The sequence below is a fragment of the Uloborus diversus genome, unplaced genomic scaffold (assembly GCF_026930045.1).
Source record: "Uloborus diversus isolate 005 unplaced genomic scaffold, Udiv.v.3.1 scaffold_768, whole genome shotgun sequence".
NCBI classification, from domain to species: Eukaryota; Metazoa; Arthropoda; class Arachnida; order Araneae; family Uloboridae; genus Uloborus; species Uloborus diversus.
Window position 1 is genome coordinate 22,117 of NW_026558976.1, and position 20,221 is coordinate 42,337.

Below are 20,221 nucleotides of genomic sequence, written 5' to 3' on the forward strand. Positions count from 1 at the left end.
TGTGTTAGCACAAGGAACATACAACCAGTAGTTTTGATCCTTGTTGAGAGCTATCAAACTGCTTGGTGGTGTAAAGTGGTCATAAAATCGTAGGTTTTCAACTAAGATGGATATAATAAATACAATAAATTCTTTAAACATTTCAACTTTTTTGTTGTTATTTTAAAAAAGCACGGTACATTGAATTTCAGGAAAAAAAATATTGATTTAAGTAGTTTTTTTTTTTTTTTTTTGTAACACTTTCAATTCCCTATGTATTTATGACCACTTTACCCCATGGGGTGGGGGAAAGTGGTCATAGCACGGGGTAAAGTGGTCATGGTTAAATATAGATGCAAAACCATTATAAATTACATTAATATTTGTATATTTCGTTTTTTTTTTATAGTAACAAGTATATGCACAAGTATTTGTGTGTATACACGAGTATATACGTGTCGTGTAAACACGAGTAAACGCGTTAATGTGTGAGTGGATACATGTATACATCAGATACGTGCATGCACCTGGTATTCAAGTATATACGTGTATGCACGAGTATATAAGCATGAATACATGATTACCTACAGGAGTTTACACGTGTTTACAGTAGTATATACGTGCCTGGTGCATATACGAGTATATACGCGTAAAAACGAACATCATATGCGGGGATGCACTTACCTCGGGGATACACGTGCATATCTGAGTATATACGTGTATAGTAGACGTATATACGCAAATATAAGTATACATGCATTCATGCATACATATACGAGTATACACGAGTTAATTCGTGGATACATCCAGTGCGTCTTTGTACGCGTTTACTCACGTATATACATAAGGAAGCACGAGTACATCCGTATGTATACTTACACGTATACATACGGATATCGTGTAAACACAATTATATACCTATATAGATGTCATATACGTACATTTGCGCTCATACACCAGTACATGTACGTATACACGAGTATATACCCTTACATACATGTATGCATACAGAGTAAATCCAAGCTCTTGGGCAAAACTCTAAGTGGTGTGAGAGGGGAGGATAAGAAGCAAAGAATCATTAGGAACTTATGGTCGCTGACGCGCTACATGCACCGCGCACACAAAGCCAGAAACGGATGATGCAAAACAGGTCACAAATTTGTTGCACAAAGATGATATAAGTTTTTAAAAAATATTTAGAGCAGTTGTTAGAAGTTACGGCTTGCAGTAGCTCTAATATACGCATCGCAACAGAGGCGCAGACACTGATGAAAGTTTTTTATAAGTCTCGTTATTGCAACAGAGAATGATTTGTGATTGCGACGCATGTAAAAAACAGCTAGAGGCCGCAAATTTCATCAATCGCTTTAAAACTTTCTTATGACTTTTAATAGTTTGCTCAAGAGTTTAAACTCACTAGGTATAATTTTACATTATATGCTTGTATGTAAGTGTCTACTCGAGTACGTACGCGTATATACCTATCTACCTGAGTATATATAAGTGTTTGTATCTATACGACTATAAGCGAGCATATAAGTGTATAGTCGAATGTATATCTGTATAGATAAAAAAATACTCGCAGATACTCATATGCGTATTTATTGGTTCATTTATGTGAATACGTCTACATACGTGCCTACACGAGTATTTATGCGTATACATACGGATACACTCATATATTTAACCCCGTTTACTGTAAAAACAATACATATTAAGTGAAGTTATGTCATAGCTCTCACGGGTCCCCAAAAGTGCTTTACTTTATGGACCTGTTGCAAGAGACCCTTTAAAGTGCTTAATTTTAAATACAAATTTTTGATTGAAGCACATTATTTGACAATGTGCTTTATTTATTGAGCAATCACGATTGCTTATTGTTCTCATTTGACTGTTTTTGGCGTTACGCTGATTTTTCCCACCGCCACCCTCCGCACCATCACCGTCGACGGGCTGGCTCCTCACGATGCTGCTCCTATAGCGAAAGCCGTCTCCAGGTTGCATCCATGTCCTACACACACGCGCATACATACACAACTGCACACACACACAAACATATACACACATACACACAAGCACATACACACACACACATACACAACTACCCACACATTCATGCATGCACACAGACACAAACACATATGCCTACACACATACACATACCCCCAACACACATTCATACACACACATACACATAACCCGTACACACAAACACACACGCCTACATACACACACTCGTGATTGCGAAAAACATGATTTGAATTCAAGATGTCAAAATTCAAATTAATTTTTTTTTATTTATTTATTTTTTTTAAAGCAAGAATTTAAAAAAAATTTTTTTTTTTTTCAGTCACCTCTCTCTTTAATTTCCAAGCCCATGACGAAAGCATTTTGACGAAATTTGATGAATGACTAAAGAAAACTGCTCATCTTTCTGAATATTACGAATTTATTGAGCAACACGATTGCTTATTGTTCTCACTTGACTGTTTTTGGCGTGCTATCATTTTATTTTCCCACCGCCTTCCTCTGCCAGCACCGCCGTCGACCGGCCGGCCCCTGCTCCTCTAGCGAAAACCGTCTCCAGGTTGCGTCCATATCCTACACGCATACATACACACACGCATGCCTACATACACACACATACACACACGAACACATACACACACGAACAGATACCCAAACACACACATACCCACGCACTCATGCCTGCACACTGACACACACACGCCTGCACACAGACACAAACACACTCACACACATACCCACACACACACTCACGCCTGCACACAGACACAAACACACACCTACATACACATGCCTGCACGCAGACACACACACGCCTGCACACAGACACACTCACACACATACCCACACACACACTCACGCCTGCACACAGACACAAACATACACCTATACACACACACTCACACACGTACCCACACGCACGCCTGCACCTGCACACACACACAGCCACAAACCTACACACCACACACACACCTATACACACACATGCCTGCACATACGCAAAAAAACACGTGATTGCGAAAAACATAATTTGAATTCAAGATGTCAAAATCAAATTATTTTTTCTGCAAAATTAATATTTATTAATTTTTTTAAAAGCTTTCCCTGCTCCCGTTATCTGTTTTCTCTTAAAAACTTATTTGCTCGGGAAAACTGGTCATTCATGTTTCAGTTTCATTGACAGTTTCTTCAATTACTGCACAGTTATCAGCTTTATGCATTAGCAGGATTGCCAGCTACTCCACATTTCTCAGAGTTTCTGTGCAATAACAAAAACTCCGCAGAGAAGTTAGTTAATTTGCTTCGCATTGCTTGTCAAAATGTGTTAAACGAGCATTTTCTAACAATCACATAAATATCTTTCTTTTCCAATGCGTTGTTTCAGTCGGAATTTTTGAAGAGGAATATATTCTTCTCATTCCGATTTCATTGTTTCCTTTTTATATTTTTAAATAATTATTAAATATTCTTTTTCAACATTATATAAGGACTATTTTTTCTTTCAAAACAAAGACAAAAAAAAAAAAAAAAGATTCTACTCGAAAGTACGGATTTACATTGCTATTTATTTATTTTTTAAGAATTTGGGGGAATGATATTTACCATTCATTTTCGTTTTTATTTCTCCCAGTTAAAGCTAAACATGAGTCACAGCTTGCTCAAATCTTCTGAGAACAATCGTGTGTTGATTTCAAGCCTTTCGCAACGTCAAAACAAAATACGACAATTTAGTATTAAACAATTACATAACTCTCTCTTGTTTCTAATTATTTGGGATAGTTGCATACACACCTACAATCTCTCTCTATATATATATTTACAGGGAAAGAAATGGTGCTCGGACACATAGCGTGGATCCGGACCACGTCAAGATGAAATTCTTTTTCATTTTCCTCGTCATTTGCAGCATCACGTAAGTCCATTGTTATTGTTTATATTTTCCCTGTACAATGTACAGGAAGTACTGAATTCGCGAAGGAATGTTCACTCAAATTTCGACATAAACTTTCGTTTCACCCTTTCCATCACCCGCGAATGAATCTTTAAAAAAAGAAAAAATAAATAAATAAAAACATTACAGTAAAATTCTCCTTGAAAAAAATTACTATTTAAAGCAGTGATATACATGGATTCCCATTGGTCCACACTGGTCTCCAATGGGTGCGTGTCAAGGAAAGAATAAATTCCGGGTTTCAATAGCTGTAAATTTGGGTCCATTCGCCCAGTGGCGTAGCCATGGGGGGAAAGCTGGGTCAGAACCCCCCCCCCCCATGAGCCCCAAAACAATGTGTATATATATATATATATATATATATTTTATATATATATATATATATATATATATATATATATATATATATATATATATATATATATATATATATATATATATATATATGTACAGTATAAGTGTATAAACTTGAGGACATGGTTTTACTTTAAACTTCAGAAAAAATTAACACCCCCTAAGGATTTTTTCTCGCTACGCCACTGCATTCGCCTGAACCTTATTTGAATCGAGTATTTCAGGAAGGGCATGAGTCCCATTTTTACTTCCTTACACAAAAAAAAAAGAAGTATTGTATTCGCGATAAAATTTTCACTCAAAAATCTGCTTTAATTTCCATTTTTCTTTCCCCCGAATGAATGTTGAGTTTTTTTCCCGATCCGATCACACGTGGATATATGCCTAGGAACCTACAGACACCCGAAATATCCATTTCGACGACCCCCGAGTTAATGACAACGAATTTTCTCGTGACGTCTGTATGTACGTATGTGTGTATGTATCTCGCATAACTCAAAAACGGTATGCCCTACAAAGTTGAAATTTGATACGTAGACTCCTAGTGGGGCCTAATTGTGCACCTTCCCTTTTGGTTACATTCGAATGTTACTAAGGGGTCTTTTGCCCCTTTTTGGGGGGAAATCATCGTATATTTCGATGAAAACTCAAGTGGTGTTAAAATTTGTCGGACACTTGGCGATATATCGCCAGTCTTTTGGTCGCCAAGTTTTGTCGCCAACTTGGCGACAAATTTGGCGGTTTTTTTTTTTTTGAGCAATCACGATTGCTTATTGATTTCATTTGACTGTTTTGGCGTCCTGTCATTTTATTTTCCCACATGCAGCACCCTCTGCAGCATCACCGGGGGGGAAATCGTTATTAATTTTTCGATGTAAACTCAAGTGGGGTTAAAATTTGTCGGACGCGATATATCGCCAGTCTTTTGGTCGCCAAGTTTTGTCGCCAACTTGGCGACAAATTTGGCGGTTTTTTTGAGCAATCACGATTGCTTATTGCTTTTATTTGACTGTTTTGGCGTCCTATCATTTTATTTTCCCCTCTGCAGCATCACCCCCGGGGGGGGAAATCATTATTAATTTCGATGTAAACTCAAGTAGTGTTAAAATTTGTCGGACACTTGGCAATATATCGCCAGTCTTTTGGTCGCCAAGTTTTGTCGCCAACTTGGCGACAAATTTGGCGTTTTTTTTTTGAGCAATCACGATTGCTTATTGCTTTTATTTGACTGTTTTGGCGTCCTATCATTTTATTTTCCCCTCTGCAGCATCACCCCCGGGGGGAGAAATCATTATTAATTTTTCGATGTAAACTCAAGTAGTGTTATAATCTGTCGGACACTTGGCGATATATCGCCAGTCTTTTGGTCGCCAAGTTTTGTCACTAACTTGACGACAAATTTGGCGTTTTTTTTTTTTTTGAGCAATCACGATTGCTTACTGCTTTCATTTGACTGTTTTGGCGTCCTATCATTTTATTTTCCCACAAGCAGCACCCTCTGCAGCATCACCGGGGGGGGGGGGATCATTATTAATTTCGATGTAAACTCAAGTAGTGTTAAAATTTGCACAAATTTGGCGTTTTTTTTTTTTTTTTTTTTGAGCAATCACAATTGCTTATTGCTTTCATTTGACTGTTTTGGCGTCCTATCATTTTATTTTCCCACAAGCAGCACCCTCTGCAGCATCACCGGGGGGGGGGGGGAATCATTATTAATTTCGATGTAAACTCAAGTAGTGTTAAAATTTGTCGGACACTTGGCGATATATCGCCAGTCTTTTGGTCGCCAAGTTTTGTCGCCAACTTGACGACAAATTTGGCGTTTTTTTTTTTTTTTTGAGCAATCACGATTGCTTATTGCTTTCATTTGACTGTTTTGGCGTCCTATCATTTTATTTTCCCCTCTGCAGCATCACCGGGGGGGGGGGGGGGAATCATTATTAATTTCGATGTAAACTCAAGTAGTGTTAAAATTTGTCGGACACTTGGCGATATATCGCCAGTCTTTTGGTCGCCAAGTTTTGTCGCCAACTTGGCGACAAAGTTTGAGATTTTTTTTTTTTTTTGTTTCAATTCGGCCACTGTTGGTGTTATTTAGAGAGTAAACAATTGAATCACATTAAAATTGCCAGTGATGGGGAAATGTCATTAAATTGGAGTAAAAGGAAGACATGTGATGTTCATCAGCTCTTTTTTAAATATATTTTTGCACCAGACATTATTATTTGACAAAAACAAGACGGGAGAAAGAGGAAAATACAAGATGTATTTTCTTAAGATATTGAATTTATGCATACGGGCTTCATTAATTATTTTTGTCACTTTGCTACATACACACATACGCACATCACGAGAAAATTCGTTGTAATTAACTCGGGGGTCGTCAAAATGGATATTTCAGGTGTCTCTACGTTTCTAGGCATGTATCCACGTGTGGTCGGGTCGAAAAAAAAACTCAGCATTCATTCGGGGGTGAGCAAAATGGAAATGAAGGCCGAATTTTGAGTGAAATTTTTTTCGCGAATACAATACTTCCTTTTTTGAAAAAGGAAGTAAAAAACATATTTCCCTGAAAAATGTTAGGCCTATATTAATGGAAAATTCTTCATCTCCGCGAATCTCACCTCCGTGACAGACCTTATCAATGTCATTATTTCTGAGGCGAAAATAACTGATGGAGGGGAAATACATCAATAGGCATTCTAACCAAAATCAAAAATTGCAGTGTATCCTTAAATTTACCAAATACTATTTTTAATATACATTTGAAACTACTAATTAAGCCGTATTTTAATTCAGATCATAATATTATATTCCCACTAATCATTAAAATAGCTGATTGTTTGCACAATTAACAAAATGACTACTCTGATATTAAATTGGCCTCGATTTTTAAATATTAAATGTTTTTTTCTTTTTTTAAATTTCTATGAACAAGGCATTTTTTAAAGTTATCTTAAGTATAATGATGAGTAAAATAATTGCAACTTAGCTGGGCCATTGTTTATGGTAACTTCTAGTAGGTAACACTTTCACGTAAGAACGAAATAAAAAGAAATTAATTTGAATTTTGACCTCTTGAATTCAAATTATGTTTTTCGCAATCACGAGTGTTTGTGTGTATGTAGGCGTGTGTGTTCATGTGTGTATGGGGGGTATGTGTGTTTGGGTGTAGGGGGTATGTGTATGTATGTGTAGGCATGTGTGTTTGTGTCTGTGTGCTTGTGTGCAGGTATGAGTGTGTGGGTAGTTGCGTGCATGAGTGTTTGTGTGTATGGGGGGGGGAATGTGTATGTGTGTGTAGGGTAGGCATATGTGTTTGTGTCTGTGTGCAGGCATGAGTGTGTGGGTAATTGTGTGTAGGTGTCTGTATGTATGCGTGTGTGTGTGTATGTTTGTGTGTTGTGTATGTGTTTGTGTGTGTATGTGTTTGTGTGTGTATGTGTTTGTGTATGTGTGTGTGTTTGTGTATGTGCGTAGGTGTATGTATGTGTATGTGTTTGTGTGTACGTGCGTGTATGTATGCGTGTAAGTGTAGGATATTGACGCAACCTGGAGACGGTTTTCGATAGAGGAGCAGCATCGTGAGGCGGCCGGTCGACGGTGAAGTTGCAGAGGGTGCTGGCGAGAAAATAAAATCATAGGACATCAAATAAAAGCAATAAGCAATCGTGATTGCTCAAAAAAAAAAAAAAAAGAAAACAAAAGGATTCGAAATTGAAAATTATTTGCGTTCAAATGTTACGTTTTCTGGAGAATGACTGGGAACTTAACGAACATGAAATGATGCCTCTCCAACATCCTCTGCTACAGTTCTTTCGTTTGTCCGGATTCCAGTCCCCCGATAAAACGTCAAGCCATGGAATCCGGTAAATTACGGTGTCGTGGCATTTTCCATTCAAAAAAAAAAAAAAATTGAATTTTGACATCTTGAATTCAAATTATGTTTTTCGCAATCACGAGTGTGTGTATGTAGGCGTGTGTGTTTGTTGTGGGGGTATGTGTATGTGTGTGTAGGCATGTGTGTTTGTGTGTGTCCTGGCAAAAGTGTGTGGGTAGTTGTGTGTATGTTTTTGTGTGTGTGTAGGTGTCTGTATGTAAGCGTGTGTGTATGTGTTTGTGTGTGTATGTTTTTGTGTGTAGGTGTCTGTATGTATGCGTGTGTGTATGTGTTTGTGTGTGTGTATGTGTATAGGTGTATGTGTTTGTGTATTTGTGCGCGTGTAGTTGTGTATGTATGCGCGTGTGTGTAGGACATGGACGCAACCTGGAGACGGCTTTCGCTAGAAGAGCAGCATCGTGAGGAGCCGGTCGACGGTGGTGCTGGCAGAGGGTGGCGGTGGGAAAATATAATGATAGCACATCAAAACATTCAAGTGAGAACAATAAGCAATCGTGATTGCTCAAAAAAAAAAAATAAATAAATTAAAATAACGGTTGAATATTACCGCTCAGACAGTGAAAAAATTGGCCTCTGTTAAATCGTGATTTTCGCTCTTGTAACCTTTTTCCGCTTTTCGACGACAGAAGCTTTGATGTGCTTCCGAAGTTTGCGTTTTATTCTCATGTTTTCTGAAAACATGGACACTTTATTGGAAATTAATTTCCGGAATAATATTTTACTCAATTTTGTTAAAATCATTTGCCCCGAACTTAAACTTTTAGGAGGGTGGAAATTCTCAGTTTGCCGACTCCAAATGAATAATGATAATTTTGTTGAATCGTTAAACAAAACGTGGAAATTTTGGAAGGTCACAGCTACCTCCTCACTTTATAACTTGATTATTTCAAAAATTTTAAGTGATTTCAGGTCAAGCGCAGTAAATGACCAAAAGCAAAAGTTTAAAGTATTTTTTTTTTAGAGCTCAGTAATCTTTGTGTGTGAGTGTGTGTTTACATTGTTTTTGAATACCTTGGATTTTTTTCTAGTAAAGACACTTTTTTTTTAAGTAATAGTTTTTGTAGTTGATTTTTTTTAAATGCAGTTGACTGCAAAATATATCTTCTACCTAATACTAAGAAAACGACAGCTCATATTTGTAGGATTGGTTTTGTGTTTATTTAGCGAAAAACATCCTTTGAAATTTTTTTTTAAAAAATAAACTGTTGATTGCGTGCAACAAATTTGCATGCAAATAGTTTCGAAAAATTATTTATTTTTCTTAATTTAAAAACTTATGAGGTTCCTCAAACCTTGACGAATATAAAAATTCAAAGCATCAAATTCATCCATGCTATTAAAAATATATTTATTTTTCAAAGCTTTTCTAATGCTGGAATACAAAAATGCGTGCTCATGTTTTATGCTACTTTTTTCTACATTAATCATAAGTAGAAGAAATAAAAAAAAAAAGTTTAAAATTTCTTTTTAGGACTTCAATGTAGGAAACGTTCTGTGGGAGAATTCCCGAACTCCATCCCTTCCTCCAACGTCGTCAAATATTTGTTCAAGTTTAGCGCATTTAAAACATTAATTGTCGAAAAATTTCCAGGGGGACAGAACTCAAACTACTTCTTTTTCTTTAGTCATCAAAGATGATGTTTAATTGCGTTTTCAAGACTTAAACTTCAAAAAACTCTCCGAGGGAGAGCCACCTAAGTTGCAGCCGCTTCAATATCACCAGCCAAAAGTCATTGAAGCTCATCAAAACTTTCGGGACCTGAACTTTAAAAACTTCGCGGGATGCATCCGCCCTCCCGATTTCCACCCTGCACCACCATTATTGAAAATCGTCCAAAGATACCATTTTTGAGCGTTCAATTTTGAAAAATTTCATAGGATATTTGATATTTCAGAGGTATATTTATTTTTCAGGTTTCGGCCGATGACGGCATCAAAGGGAAAAGATGCAGGTGAAAAAGTTGGAGAGACTGCCGGTAAAGGTGGAGGTGGCTCTGGTTCGGACTTCGCACCTCCACACTCCAGGGTCCGCCGATTCTACGGTGGTGGTGGAGGCCCTGGTGGTTTTGGAGGGCCTGGCGGTTATGGCGGTGGAGGCCCTGGTGGTTATGGAGGACCTGGCGGTTATGGCGGTGGAGGCCCTGGTGGTTATGGTGGTGGTGGAGGCCCTGGTGGTTATGGTGGTGGTGGTGGAGGCCCTGGTGGTTGTGGCGGTGGTGGAGGGCCCGGTGGTTATGGAGGCTATGGTGCTGATGGTGCTGGTGCTCCTCCTCCTGCCGATGCAGGTGGTGGTGGAGCTTCTGGTGGTAGTCATAGTGGCGACAGGACCATAACAAACACCATCAGTGGCGGCTATGGAGGCTATAGTGCTAACGGTTACCCTAGCGCCGCTGACGCTGTAGGTTACCAATTCAGGAGGCCAATGCCCGGCAATCGTTGGTTTCCTCAACGCTAAAGGTGGAGTTGGTAGCGCTGGTGTTAGTCCTGGAGGTCACGTTTTTAGTGTGCTGGTGTGATCAAGATTCATCATCAGAGGGGGCAGAACCCCGCAGATTCTCCCATGCCCTGCGACGTTCATGTTCCAGGTCAACCAACAGGTACTTCGAGCAGCGCTTGCCAAGGACAACCCTACTTTCATGTTCTTTTACTGATAAATAAATCGATTTTTTGTAGTTCGGTTACTCATTCGTAAAACGACATTAACACGCAGTCAAAATACATCGTTTTTAAAATACGGTAATTTCAGTTCATGCTAGATGAGTCATGGGGGTATCCCGAAATATACTTTTCAAATATACTTTCTTATTTATGTTAAAAAGCCAAACATAAAGACGGGAAGATTACGAATCTATCGATACCTGGTTCGATGGCCAGTTCACTGTCGTTCGGGAGAAGAAGATTGGACATAGATACAGGGTCCATTATGAAAGTAATGAGCATTTACTGGCAAAATTTGTTTATTGATCGTAATTTGTACAAATGTTCAATATTCTTCAAAATACATTCCTCCTGCATCAATACACTTGCGGAGACGTGTTAGCCACGCCTGAAAGGCACCCTGAAACTCCTTGAAGGGAATGCCTCTCAGGAACGTTGTAACATGGTGTTGGATGTTTTCCACGGTTTCCCAATGTTTTCCTTTCATTTTTCTCTTGAGTCGTGGAAACAAAAAGAAGTCACATGGAGCTAAGTCGGGACTGCAAGGGGGTGAGGGATCACCGGGGTGTTGCTCCGGGCCAGGAAATTGGTAATGCTGAAGGCTTTGTGACTTGAAATGCAATCGTTCTTGAAGGCTTCTTGCAACATCTGGAATGTTTCGGTTGCATTTTTTCCAAGCCTCACGCCAAACTTTACGGCGTTTCGTTGTTTAAGCGAACGCTCCATCGTGTCATGTTACAAAAGTTGAAAACACACTTCAAGCGGAGGCACGTATCTCCTCTCACACTGCTCGAACTCAACTGACGATGGGATGCATTGAAAGGGCATGTCTCCCACCACATTTTCCAGCCAGTTTTACCGTGCTGCCATCTATCGTCGCGTCACAATAACATTATGATCATTACTTTCATAATGGACCCTGTACATAGGTACATACGCTCAGTTTTTAATTGTATAAGATAACTAGCAGCCGAAGGCGGCTGCGGTGGACTGGTGAGGATGTAAGCAACTGCAAAGGACTCTGTTCCACTGTACCTCCAAAGCAGAATTTTTAAGACAAGAGTCAAAAGTTATGAATGAAACATATGACCATTACATGACTGCAATTGATGAAGTTTCTAATTTATGCCTCAAATTCAAAAAAGACAAACTTAGCTTAACAGCTAAACTATAGCAAAAATTATAATCTAGTGTGGACCCCTCACTGCTTCCTTTTCCGACTATTAAATAATCGTTTCTTTTTTTTAAACAATTCAAAAGAATCGGTGCATGTAATGTACGAGCGTTAGAAGCAATACTTCTTAAATCCATAGCGTTTTACAAATTTTCTCACACTCATAAACTTTACTAAATATTTCAAATGCCTCCAGCTTTTTTTACTTCCTTTTACAAAAAAGGAAGTATTGCCAGACGTGGATAAGTGCCCAAGAACCTACAGACACCCGAAATATCCATTTTGACGACCCCAGAGTTAATTACAAAGAATTTTCTCGTGGCGTCTGTATGTACGTATGTATGTGCGTTTGTGTGTATGTGTGTATGTATCTCGCATAACTCAAGAACGGTATGTCCTAGAAAGTTGAAATTTGGTACGTAGATTCTTAGTGGGGCCTAGTTGTGCACCTTCCCTTTTGGTTGCATCCGGATGTTCCTAAGGGGATCTTTTGCCCCTTTTTGGGGGGAAATCATCGTTAATTTCGATGTAAACTCAAGTGGTGTTATAATTTGTCGGACACTTGGCGATATATCGCCAGTCTTTTGGTCGCCAAGTTTTGTCGCCAACTTGGCGACAAATTCGGCGGATTTTTTTTTTTTTTTTTAATTTTGTTTCAATTTGGCCACTGTTGGTAATATTTAGGGAGTAAACAATTGAATCACATTAAAATAGCGAATAATGGGGGAAACGACATTAAATTGGAGTAAAAGGAAGTCATGTGATGCACACATCAGCTCGTTTTTAAAGATGTTCAATTCATTCTCTTTTTCTACATTACATTTTTTAACGGAACACTGTGAAGCGCACCAACGCGCCCCGAGCGCGTTGGTCCGCATAACGAAAACAACTTCAATAACAATTTTTTGACAAATATTATCTAACGTTGTAACTAACTTATATTATATTGTGTTTAGCATGAGGAACAAAGATCAAAGTTCAGTATTACGTATTAAATTATTAAACTGACAGATTTCTACTTTTACGCTATTTATGCCATAACCGTCCACATTTCACAACTCAGCACAACTTGATTCAGCCAAGCATGAGTCATAGCTTGCTCAAATCTTCTGCGAACAGTCGCGTGTTGATTTCCAAACCTTTCGCAACGTCAAAAAGAAAAAAAAAAGAAAGAAAAAAGAAAAAGAAAAAAAAAACAATGCCGATTTAGTATTAAACAGTTACATAATTCTTTTGCTTCCAATTGTTTGCGATAATTTCATACACACATACAATATATACATATATATATATACAGGGAGAGAAATGGAGCTCGGACACATAGCGTGGATCCGGACCACGTCAAAATGAAATTGTTTTTCATTTTCCTCGTCATCTGCAGCATCACGTAAGTTCAATGTTTTTTTTTTCCTTGTACAAAGTACAGGAAGTACTGAATTCGCGAAAAAATGTGCACTTTTTTTCACACTTTCCGTCACTCACAAATGAATGTTAAGCGAAAAAAAATAAATAAATAAAACTAAATTAAAAAAAAAAAATTTGAATTTTGACATCTTGAATTCAAATTGTGTTTTTCGCAATCACAAGTGCGTGTATGTAGGCGTGTGTGTAGGCATGTGTGTTTGTGTCTGTGTGCTGCCATAAGTGTGTGGGTAGTTGTGTGTATGAATGTGTGTGGGGGGGGGGGGGGGTATGTGTATGTATGTGTAGGCATATGTGTTTGTGTCTGTGTGCAGGCATGAATGTGTGGGTAGTTGTGTGTTTGTGTATGTGTGTGTAGATGTATGTGTGTTGGTGTATGTGTGTATGTGTTTGTGCGTGTACGTGTGTAGTTGTGTATGTATGAGTGTGTGTGTAGGATATTGACGCAACCTGGTGACGGCTTTCGCTAGAGGAGCAGCATCGTGAGGAGCCGGTCGACGGTGGTGTTGGCAGAGGGTGCTGGCGGGAAAATAAAATGATAGCACACCAAAACAGTCAAATGAAAGCAATAAGCAATCGTGATTGCTCAAAAAAATCAAGGATTACAGTAAAACTACGCTCGAATAAGTACAATATACACTGTAAAAAAAATCCGTAAAATTTACAGAAAAAAAGCCAGTTTTCTTCCGTTTATTTTACAGAAATCTTCCGTATTTTTATTATTTATTCAAGCTGATTTATTATTTTATCAAGATTAAAAAATGAAACTATACTTTCATAAATACATTTCAATATTTACTATACTACTACGAAATACATGTATACAAAGGTAAATTTCCGAATATGCCTCTGTAACAGATGACAAAAAAACAGAATAATAAAATATTGATTAGAATGCAATGAAATGGAAGTTGCAAACGATTTAAGACTTACTCGCTTTAAATAAATATAAGATCAAAAACTCGAGCACGGGAACGAAAATCCAAACACGCGGGCGAAATTTCGAAGATTCGAAGAAAAACAAAGTATAACCGGTTACAGATTCAAAAAAACAGAGAAATCCTGTATTTTATTACGAAATGTTTTTTTCTGTAAAAAATACGATAACTTCTTCAAACTTTACAGTTTTTTTTTTGCAGTGTACTACTTTTAATCATAATTTTTGAAGTTGGCGCAAAAACAAAAAGTAAAATACAGTGTATTTATGACTCGTTCATATTTTTTCAGAAAATCATCGAAAGTTATGAACGAAACATTTATATCGCTACTCAAATATGCTGTCATCAATGCATAATGTATGTGGTAGTGAAGAAACTGCGCCTGGTTAAATTTATAGTTTTAGTTGAGTTATGGCTGTGAATGATTTTATCTATCGTTTCTGCGCCAACTTCAAAAATTATGTTTAAAAGTAGTATCGATGGTGTTTAAAGAATAAAATTATTTTTTACTTTTTAGAGCAATTTTGAAGTCGGTTCAATTTTTTTTTCAATTTTTTTTAATTTTATTCTTTTTAGTGTATTTCAGAAATAGTAAGAAGTCATCATCACGCAACTTCACTTTTTTTTTCATAAAATGCTCCTTACTAAAAAAAAAAATATAAAAACACCGTAAACTTTAAGCGATAAGCGCTAAAAATTGATCCTTGTTCCTCTCTGGAATTCATTTGTGCGTTAGTTTAATTATACCCTAGGTTACCTTAGTTACTGTGGCAAATTTGAGATATCCGCGATTTAGAGTCTAGTTGCAACTGTTGAATCTGTTTTAGTCTTGATTGAATTTCATTTCCTAAGACAACTTTGAACAACTGTTAGATCTGTTCTAACCTTGTGCAATTGCAGTCAGAGATTCACAAATCCTATGAGCTGAGAGTAAGTACATAAGGATTTAAGGGAAATTAGTGATTTTCAAACTTTAATTACTCCAGCCCATGATGTCTCAGTGGGTTGAATTTTCGTGTATGTACTCAATGCCCCCCCCCCCAAGAATATGTATACAAACAATCATTACCATAGCCCCCGGGGGGCTGTGACAGAGGCCCGGGAAGGTACAATTTGGGGGGTAAAAACGAGGGGGGAGGGGAGCCAAATGGCACAAAAGGCACATCAGTAGGGCACAAGGAATGTGTGTGCGAAATTTCAACTTGATTCCTTTTTTCGTCTGCGCTGTTGCCCTGTTAAAGAAGGCGAAAACTTTTTTGAACAGCGATTTTCTAACTTAAATTCCTCCTCCCCCTGATGGTCCAGGGGATTGTATTTTAGTTTACGTCGTCAGGGGACATTAGAGATTGAGTATATTAAAAATCAACTCCGGGGGTCATCATGGGGCTGAGATACAGAGGGGTGAAAAACCCAGAAACCCCCCAAACTGTTCTGTCGTGTAAACTAAACTTAGTCGCGTTTATTTTCTTTCGTCTTTCTTGGCGGTGTATTTGCTTTTGTTGGTTGCTGACGTTAGGTTTCCTTGGCGGCCGTAACGCTCCCGCGTCCCATGATCAGTTATTTTCTGCTTTTTAGTTCCTAGGTGTTTTTTGAAGGCGATTTTTTTTAATTTAAAAATATTTTTCTTTGCTATAGATCAGTTTGAAAGTTTGCGGGAATTTAATTCAAATGCAAAAAGTGCAAATGTTTTATGAAATCAAAAACTCCAGGTATCCAATGCGTTCCTCTATATTTATTGGAAAAAGAAAAAAAAAAGTTTCAGATTTCATTTTAGGACTTCATATTAGAAAAAGTTTTGGGGGACAGTTCCCATACTTTATCCCTTCTTCCAACGTCGTCAAAGATGTCCAAGAATAGCACATTTAAAGCTATATAACTGTCCAAAAATTTCCGGAGGGACGGAGCCCAATCATCTTCCCAAATCATCGAAGATGATCTTTAATTGCGTTTTCAAGTCTTAAACTTCAAAAACTTTTCGGCGGAGGACCACCTAAGGCGCACCCACTTCATTATCACCACACAAACATCATTGAAGTTCATCCAAAATTTCACCTTTCGGGAGTTCGATTTTAAAAACTTTTCAGGATGCGCCCCCCGACAAGCGCCCTGCGTCGACATTTTTGAAAATCGTCCAAAAATTTCATTTTTGAGGATTCAAGTTTGAAAATTTTCAGAGGATAACATATTTATTTGTTTTTCAGGTTTCGGCCGATGACGGCATTGGAGGGAAATGATGCAGGTGAAGAAGTTGGAGAAGCAGGCGGTGCTGGTTTGGACTTCACACCTTCACATTCCAGAGTCCGCCGTTTCTACCACCTTGGCGGTGGTGGCGGCCCTGGTGGTTATGAAGGCTATGGCGGTGGTGGAGACCCTGGCGGTTACGGAAGCTATGGTGATGGGGGCCCTAGTGGTTATGGAGGCTACGTTGCTGATGGTACTGCTGCTTCTCCTAGTGATGGAGGTTCTAGTGGTGGCAATGGAGCTCCTGGTGGCAGTTCTAGTGGCGCCAGGACAATAATATCCTCCATAAGTGGAGGTTCTGGTGGCACCAGGACCATAACATCCACCATTAGTGGCGGTTACGGAGGCTATAGTCTTGATGGCGGTGGAGGCCCTGGTGGTTATGGTGGTGGTGAAGGCCCTGGTGGTTATGGCGGTGGAGGCCCTGGTGGTTGTGGCGGGGGTGGAGGCCCCGGTGGTTATGGAGGCTATGGTGCTGATGGTACTGGTGCTCCTCCTCCTGCCGATGCAGGTGGTGGAGGAGCTTCTGGTGGTAGTCATAGTGGCGACAGGACTATAACAAACACCATCAGTGGCGGCTATGGAGGCTATAGTGCTAACGGTTATCCTAGCCCCGCTGACGCTGTAGGTTACCAATTCAGGAGGCCCATGCCCGGCAACCCGTGGTTTCCTCAACGCTAAAGGTGGAGTTGGTAGCGCTGGTGTTAGTCCTGGAGGTCACGTTTTTAGTGTGCTGGTGTGATCAAGATTCATCATCAGAGGGGACAGAACCCAACAGATCTTCCCATACCCTGTGACGTTCGTGCTCCAGGTCAACCAACAGGTACTTCGAGCATCACTCGCCAAGGACAACCCTACTTTCATGTTCTTTTTCTGACTAATAAATCGATTTTTTGTAGTTCGATTACTTATTTGTAAAACGACATTAACACGCAGTCATAATGTATCGTCTTTAAAATACGGTACTTTCAGTTCATGTTAGATGAGTCATGGGGGTATCCCCAAATATACTTTTCAAACATTTTCCAAAATCACTGCAAAATGTGTCACAAATTGTATCAATTTGTCACACATTTTGTCTCACATGTAAAACATTTCATGCAATACAACGACTGCCCGGTCATGCCATCTAGATAGACTGCAGTTCCATCCTTGTGATGGACTCATCAGTCTGTGATAGACAATAACGCAGCTGAAGGCAGATGACATCTCATTGAAGTTTAGAGTACAAAAAAAAAAAAAAAAATTTGAATTTTGACATTTTGAATTCAAATCATGTTTTTCGCAATCACGAGTGTGTGTATGTAGGTGTGTGTGTTTGTGTCTGTGTGCTGGCATAAGTGTGTGGGTAGTTGTGTGTATGAATGTGTGCGCGTGGCTGCGGGGTATGTGTATGTGTGTGTAGGAATATGTGTTTGTGTCTGTGTGCAGGCATGAATGTGTGGGTAGTTGTGTGTATGTGTGTGTATGTTTTTGTGTGTGTGTAAATGTAAATGTCTGTATGTATGCGTGTGTGTATGTGTTTGTGTTTGTGTATGTGTGTGTAGGTATGTGTGTAGGTGTATGTGTGTGTATTTGTGTGTGTATGTGCGTGTGTAGTTGTGTATGTATGTGCGTGTGTGTAGGATATTGCCACAACCTGGAGACGGCTTTCGCTATAGGAGCAGCATCGTGAGGACCCGGTCGACGGTGATGCTGCAGATGTGGCAGTGGGAAAATAAAATGATAGGACATCAAAACAGTCAAGTGAAAACAATAAGCAACCGTGATTGCTCAAAAAAAAAAAAAAAAAAAAAAAAAAAAAACTGGTAGCTAAAGTAAATTTAGCATACCAGTGAGAGTCGGCCGCTATGGTACGGTTCAACTCGTCAGTTGGTGGCAAAGCTTAGGTATTAAGTAGTAAATTACCACCCTTAAGCCAGGGCTAAGGCAAAACGAAATAAAAATACAGTTCGACTACACCATCCAGAGCCTGCTGTTCTACAGTTCTGCCGTAGCCCTGGCATAAGGGTAATAACGTACTGCCCAGTACTTGAGCTTTACCTTCAGTTTACGAGTTGAACCGTACCATTTCTGCAGACTCTAGCTGGTGTGTGCTAGATTTACTTTATCTACCAGTTTGTTTCACTCTCAGATCCAACGAGATGACATTTGCCTCCGGCTCGGTTATTTTTCGATTCCAGACTGATGAGTCTATAACTAGGACGTAACTGAAGTCTGTGGATGGTACGACAGGGTTGTCGGTATATTGCACACGTAGTTCTGCCGTAGGCCCAAGCCCCGACTAACTAAATAAATACAAATACAAATGTGACGACCAGCAACAGGCTCTGGTCCCAGCTAGGCTGGTCCTAGTCAACTAATTAGTCCCCAATGAAGATCAATGGCCCTTTTAAAGCTATCCACTCCCTTGCTCATTACCGCCTCTTCCGGTAAGCTATTCCAAGTGCCCACGACCCTGCTAAAGTAGTAGTTTTTCCTGATTTCCAAGTTAGTCTAAGATTTAAATAGCTTAAAACAATGACCCCTCATCTTGTTTTCCCCGCAAAAATTTTACCCATTTACATCTTTCATTTTTATAAATTTAAATAACTGAATCATGTCCCCTCTGACTCTCCTTTGCTCCAGGCTATACATGTTAAGCCTATTAAGTCTGGTATCATAATCTAACTCTGAGAGTCCCCTTACTAATTTAGTTACCCTTCTTTGAACCCTTTCCATTACAAAAATATCTTTCTTCAGATAAGGCGACCAAAACTGAACAGCATACTCCAAATGAGGTCTTACTAAACTCCTATATAAAGGCAGAAGAACTTTCTTAGATTTGTTTGAAATAGATCTATTGATAAACCCAAGCATTTTGTTGGCTTTGTTACTAGCAATACCGCACCGTTGACTAAACTTGAAGTCCTGATTTATAAAGATACCCAGATCCATAACATTTTCTGCCTGATTTATGACTGAACCCTGTAAACGATATCTCATACGCTTATTTCCATGACCTAAGTGTAGCACTTGACATTTCCCTACATTAACTGCCATACCCCATTTATCTGCCCACTTAGTAATATGATCTAAATCCTCTTGCAGCTGTTTTACTTGTTCTTCATTTTCGACAATCCCCATAACTTTTACATCGACAGCAAAACAATTCATGCTTCCAGAAATATTTTCATTGATGTCATTCATAAATATAATAAACAAAAGAGGCCCTAAAACTGATCCCTGAGGAACCCCACTTAAAACATCACTCCAATTAGAATGATTTCCTCTCACAACTACTCTTTGCTTCCTACCAGTAAGCCAATTTCTAACCCAAAGTAAAGTTTTTCCTCCTATTCCTATGTCAGCTAACTTGCTGAGAAGAGCAACATGCGGTACCTTGTCAAAAGCTTTTTGAAAATCAATATAAACAACATCCACACATTTTTTGTTATCTAAAGCTGAGGTAACCTTGTCGTAGAAATGCAATAAATTAGTAGTACAGGATTTACCTTTCCTGAAACCGTACTGCAAACTAGTCAACAGACAATTAGTCTCTAAGAACTTCATGATCTTAATTTTGATCAAAGTTT

At 38.8% G+C, this 20,221-nt stretch overlaps 1 protein-coding gene across 1 annotated transcript; it reads left to right on the forward strand.

Annotated features, from left to right (window-relative positions):
• Positions 1 to 10,127: 10,127 nt before the first annotated feature.
• Positions 10,128 to 17,327, forward strand: LOC129233877 (uncharacterized; the record flags this gene model as incomplete). The annotated part of the gene is made up of 2 exons (XM_054867807.1): positions 10,128 to 10,652; positions 16,607 to 17,327. Coding segments are annotated over 2 exons (1,246 nt in total), but the record flags the coding sequence as incomplete, so codon positions are not given.
• Between the last annotated feature and the right edge of the window lie 2,894 nt (positions 17,328 to 20,221).